This window comes from Chrysochloris asiatica, unplaced genomic scaffold, assembly GCF_000296735.1.
Source record: "Chrysochloris asiatica unplaced genomic scaffold, ChrAsi1.0 scaffold00169, whole genome shotgun sequence".
Classification (NCBI taxonomy): domain Eukaryota; kingdom Metazoa; phylum Chordata; class Mammalia; order Afrosoricida; family Chrysochloridae; genus Chrysochloris; species Chrysochloris asiatica.
Window position 1 is genome coordinate 5,680,893 of NW_006408687.1, and position 6,129 is coordinate 5,687,021.

Below are 6,129 nucleotides of genomic sequence, written 5' to 3' on the forward strand. Positions count from 1 at the left end.
TTGTTGAATAAATGGTTTCTGGAGATATTTTCCCAGTCATGGTACCTTATTTCTTCACTTTTTTGGTAACGTCTCTTTTCTTTCTTCATTTTTCTAGTTTTTATGAGGTCCAATTTTCTGCTTTTCTCACTGTTGCCACAATTTATTTGTCTAAGATTTTTATGGTCTTAGTTTGCACATTAAGGTTATGAATCCATTTTGAATTTGTTTTGTGCATGGTGTGAGTTGTGGATCCTGTTTCATTTTTCTGCATGTTTATAGCACCATTTATTGAAGAGACTATTCTTATCTCATCAAGTGGATTGAGCATCCTTATCGAAATTACTTGACCTTGATGTGTATGCTTATAGGATGTAGGATGGCCTTGTTGATAGAAATGATGCTGGAGATTGCATGATAGAATTTATCAAGAGCAATGACATGTTCATTGAAAATAACTTTAAAAAATAACATAAAAGATGACTATACACTATATATTGTCTGGACCTTACCAGACAGTATTTACAGAAATCAAATTGACTATATCTTTGGGAAGAGATGGTGAAAAAGTTCCATATCATCAGGAACAGACCATCAACTGTTCATATGCAAGTTTAAGCTGAAGCTGAAGAAAATTAAACCAAGTTCACAGGAGTCAAAATTTGACCTTGAACATATACCACTGGAATTTAGAAATAATCTCAAGAACAGATTTGATGCATTAGATATTAGTGATTGAAGCCCAGAAGAGTTTGGGGATGACATCAAGAACATCATGCAGAGTTCGTCAACTAGTGAATAGAAGAGGGGAAAGGGCAGCAATGAAGAAATGGGCTGAGTTCAACCATGGTCCATTGACTCCCATTGACCTGGGGATGAGAGAGAGAAAAGGAAGGCTGGTTGGTCCTAAATATGGTGAGACCTGGGGACACCTGAGCCTATGGGCAAGGACATAGCCACAGAGGGCTAGAGCTGAGAGTGAAACACCCAGCTGATGTGGATAGGGATGGGCAACTTAGACATTGGCTACCTAAAATGAGGGGGTGATAAAGGCAAGAAGTGACTGGCTTACAATGTTTCAAGAGGGAATTTAGTTTAAGAGTGTGTGTGGGAAGAAAGTGTCCCCACTGAATAGTTTTCCTCTTGTCTAGATGGGTCTGGTTAAAAGAGATGGGGATAAGATTCTTACGATTCTATAGTGAGTAATTGTTATCATGACTAATTGTGACTCTCACAATTGTAAAGGTAAAAGTTTTGTAACAAAAACAGGGGCGTGGTTAAACTTACAGTCCAGAACCAAAGGACCCTAGGATCATCAAGGGAGAAGAGCACAAGCGGAATGAGAGACCTTATTCAGAGAAGCAGCGATAGTAGAGAAGGAGGCAGAGAAAGGGACATGGAGAGAGGACTCTAGATTCATGGGAAGTGAGGGACTAAGAGATGGTGGCCCGGAGGCAGACTTTCAGAATGTACCCTTTGGAGGTGTAAATGATTATATATGCCTGAGTGTTAAAAAAAAAAGCTAAAATGAACAGAGAGAAACACTGGTAACTGATGATACATGGAGGGGGTTATAATCATTGTAATGAAACAAGATGTATGATTTGTTGAATGTAAAACTGATGATCCACCCTGTAAACTTTTACTCAATCCACAATAAAAACCTTTTAAAAAAATGGAAAATAGAAAAATATATTCACTAATATAAAATGGAAAACCCCCCAAAAAACATCATGAAGGAAGAAAGCAAAAGGTCATTAAAAAGACAAGAAAGAAGGAAAAGACAAAAATGATGTCATAAATGACTCAGATTTACTGTCCAGTATAGGGATGCTTAAGCAAAATGAAAAATGAAGAGGTAAAAGAGCTGAACCGAAAATTTCAAAAGGTATGCTCAAGAAGCCAAAGTCAAGTATTTTAATGAAATGTGCAAAGATCTAGAGTAAGAAAACCAAAAGGGAAGAACATGCTTAGCATTTCTCAAGCTTAAAGCACTGAAGAAAAAATTCCAGCCTCGACTTGCAATATTGAAGGATATTATGGGCAAAATATTAAATTATGTAGAAAGCATCAGATGAAGATAGGAGGAATACACAAATTCACTGTATCAAAAAGAAATGGTTGATATTCAACCATTTCAAGAGATATCATATGATCAAGAGTCCAAGGTACACTAAAGGCTTTGGCAAAGAACAAGCCTCCAGGAATTGATAGAAAGCAAATTGAAATCTTTCAACAAACTGATGCAGTATTCGAGGCGCGTACTCTTCTATGCCAAGAAATTTGGAAGACAGCTACCTGGCCAATTGACTGGAAGATATCCATATTTGTGCCCATTCCATAGAATGGTGACCTAACAGATGTGGAAATCATTGAACAATATTATTAACATTGCATAAATTTTGCTAAAGGTGATTCAAACAGGGCTGCAACTGTACATTGACAGGGAACTCTCAGAGGTTCAAGCCAGATTCAGATGAGGATGTGGAATGAGGGAAATCTTTGCTATCTCAGATGGATCTTGGTTGAAAGTAGAAAATACCAGAAAGATGTTTACCTGTGCTTTATTGACTACACAACTGTGAATCATGACATGCTATGGACAATATTGCAGAGAATGACTATTCCAGTGCATTTAATTGTGCTCATGAGGAATCTATACATAGATCAAGAGGCATGGTCTGAACTGAACAAGGGGACACTGAATGGTTTAAAATTAGGAAAGGTGTACACCAGGATTGTAGTCTTTGACCATACTTAAATCAATTTGTAGATGAGCATAATCCGAGAAACTGGATTACAAAAAGAACATGGCATCAGGATTGGAGCAATACTCATTAACAACCTGTGATATGCAGATGATACAACCTTGTTTGCTGAAAACAAGCTGATGAAAATACTGATGAAGACCAAAGATCACAGCCTTCAGTAATGGTTGTACCTCAATGTCAACAAAACAAAAATCCTTACCACTAGACCAATAAATAACATCAAGATAAATGGATAAATGATTGAAGTTGTCAAAGACTTCACTTTGCTTGGATCCGCTATCAACACTCATGGAAGCAGCAGCCAAGCAAATCTGTTGCCTAAGACCTCTTTGAAGTGTCCAAGAGAAAAGCTGTCAGTTTGAGGACTCAGTTGTGCCTGAACCAAGCCATTGTATTTTCAATAGCTTCATATGCATTTGAAAATTGGACAGGAATAAGGAAAATTGTAGAATTGATGCATTTGAATTATGGTGTTGGAGATGATCATTGAAAGTACCATGGACTGCCAGAAGAACAAACAAATCTGTTTTGGAAGAGATATAGTCAGAATGTTCCTTAGGAGCTAGGATGGACAAACTACATCTTATACTTCAGACATATTATCAGGACATATTATCACGGAGAAGTGCATCATGCTTGGTAAAGTGAAGGGTCACAAAAAAGAGGAAGAGCCCCCAAAAGATGGATTTGCACTATTGCAGCAGCAATGGGCTCAAACTTAACAATGATTGTGAGGATGGCACAGGACCAGGCAATGTTTCGTTCCGTTGTGCATAAGGTCTCTGTGAATCAGAATCGACTTGACATCACCTAACAAGATGTATAGGATTATTTCTGAACTTTTGATTCTATTCCATTTGTCTATATGTCTATTGTTACAATAGTACCAAGCTGTTTTTATTACTATAGCTGTGGCATGGTGAGTTAACATGCTGGACCACAAAGTTGGTTTGAACTGCAAGGTCAGCAGTTCAAGCTCTTTCCTATACAGTGTTGCTAGGGGTCGGAACCAACTTGATGGCATTTATCAACAACATAATATATTTTAATAAGAAGTGTCAGTCCACCTCATTTGTTCTTCTCTTTCAGCTTTAGCTATTTGGGGCCTCTTGTCATTCAATATGAAGTTGTGGATATATTGCTAATCTCAAACAGAATATGTTCAGGCATAGCTAGGTCCATAATTATCTAATTTAGTAATTTACATTTACTGTTTCTTCTTTTTTTTATTATTTGTGCTAAAATATTTTAACAAGAATGAAAAATAAAAAGGATATCAGCTTTAGCAAAGTCTCTTATCTCACATTGAGGTAATCCTGGTGTGTTCTGCATGTAGAAATCCAAGTAAAACCAATGGGCAAATTCAAATTGAAAACACACACAAATTCCATAGTCTCTTTCCTTGCTTGGAATATGCAAAATAAATCAGCTGCAGAGATCATTCAGGACACTGTCTGGAAACTCCACTTGTTTGGTCTCCATGATGAAGACCCAGAGCAAGAGCAGTGCATCCTGGCTCTGCACAGCTGGAAACCGAGGGTACTGCAGGGAGATTCCCACTCGCCAGAAAGTGAGCAGCAGCAGTAATGGCAGTGGCCGCTTGAACCAAGTAGAGAGGGAGTCTATTGTTTATTCTGAATAAGAGGATACGTAAAAAACTAAAAGGAGAGGGAAAAGCTGGACATCTTTTGTAAACATCCATATTTATCAACTTGTGAACATTATTTACATACATACTCCAAAATGAGGAGGAAGTGGTTTTAAAATGTGTACTGTATAAAGACAGAAATGCTTTTAATTAGACGACAGTATGAAACCAAAGGAGCCCTTGTGGCACAGTGGTTACTGTGCTCAGCTCCTAACCTAAAGGTTGGTGGTTTGAACCTACCAGCTGAAAGGCAGAAGAAAGCTGCGGCAGTTGGTTACGTAAGGATTTGCAGCCCCGGAAACCCTAAGGAGCAGTTCTACCCTGCCCTACAGGGTCACAATGAGTTGGAATTAACTAAACAGCAGTGGGTTTGGATTTAGTTTCTTGAAACAAACTTCTGACAGCTGACCCATTTTTTGAAATGTGGACACTCTTTTAGGAGGACTTATTTGAAGATCTTTATGGGACGGTTGCCTTTATGGATTTCATTCTCAGCAGGGGATACAGGATGCCACGTGTGAGTAAAGAGTCATTTTGGAGCAAGGTGCTTGGTAGCTCACTGGTTCAGATGGGAAGGGGTTAACAGTGTGATAGAATCAGAACTAACAGCCACAACTCAGGCATCTGGGTGAATGGGTGGGTTTTCTTCCAAACATGGGCTCCTCTTAGGTGTTGGATTTTGTCTCTATATTCTGCTGTTTGTTTCTGCTCTTGTCAGAGGTGCTGTCTTCCTGCCCATGTTTGACCTATCTTCTTTGAGTTTGGTCTGAATGGGACCAAAGTAAAGGGGAGTCTATGTGCCGGGTGTGTGCCTTGCAAATTCTGTTACTGAAACACGAAATTCTCAAGGGAGTCCTTTAAGTCTCTCTCTTTCTTGTCATTTCAGTATTTGTTATATTTGTTTATTTAAATTTTTATTGTGAATTTGTTGCCAAACCGAAATAAGGGCTTGCCGCCTGTCACTGTAGTCAATCACGGAGACTGGGAGAGATCCGATCCAAGCATTGTTAACACAAAGCCAGCAGTCTGGAGGACAGGGAGGATAATCTCTCAAGACTATTTTATATTTCACAAAGAGCAGACACATTATACAGAGCAAGTTACATTTGGATGTATACTTAATCTATTTTGGAAATCTTTGGAAAAAGACACAATAAGACACAATAAACTTCCTCAAACATTCTACCTTTAGGGCCACAGCTCTTAGTTCCTGAGATAACTCTCTGGGGCTTAAGCATGTCCTATTCTCCTTCCAGGGTCATGGGTCATCTCCTCAGCTAATATTTAAACTCATTTCCTCATTTGCAGGGTCCTCATTTATTGAGACCTGATGATTAAACCGACTCCATTTTGTTTAGGTCAGTAGATCCATGCAATCAAATTGAGTGAAGGTTTACAGAGCAGATCATCAGTTTTACATTAAACAAATCACATACTTCGCTTCATTACGTGGTTGCAATCCCTTCCCTGTACCAACAGTTGACAGTATTTATTTACCTCTATTCACCTAACAACAACAATTCACTTTAACTATTGCATTCCTCCCACTACCTTCATCTTTCCTCTGCTGTATATTGCCTGCCCTGTCACCCATGTAAATATGTGTCTACCCTCTAGCCATCAATTACTCATATGAAAATTCAAACTGAAGCTGAAGAAAATGAAAACAAGTCCACAAGAGCCAAAATATGACCTTGAATATATCCCACCTGAATTTAGAGATCATCTGAA

At 38.5% G+C, this 6,129-nt stretch overlaps 1 protein-coding gene across 1 annotated transcript in view; it reads left to right on the plus strand.

Annotated features, from left to right (window-relative positions):
- FAM47E (family with sequence similarity 47, member E) overlaps positions 1-6,129 on the plus strand; it is a 69,797-nt gene that overhangs the window by 57,142 nt on the left and 6,526 nt on the right. The window contains exon 7 of the mRNA XM_006871605.1: positions 4,838-4,915. Coding sequence (XP_006871667.1) covers positions 4,838-4,915 — 78 coding nt within the window. The remainder of the gene's footprint in view (positions 1-4,837; positions 4,916-6,129) is intronic.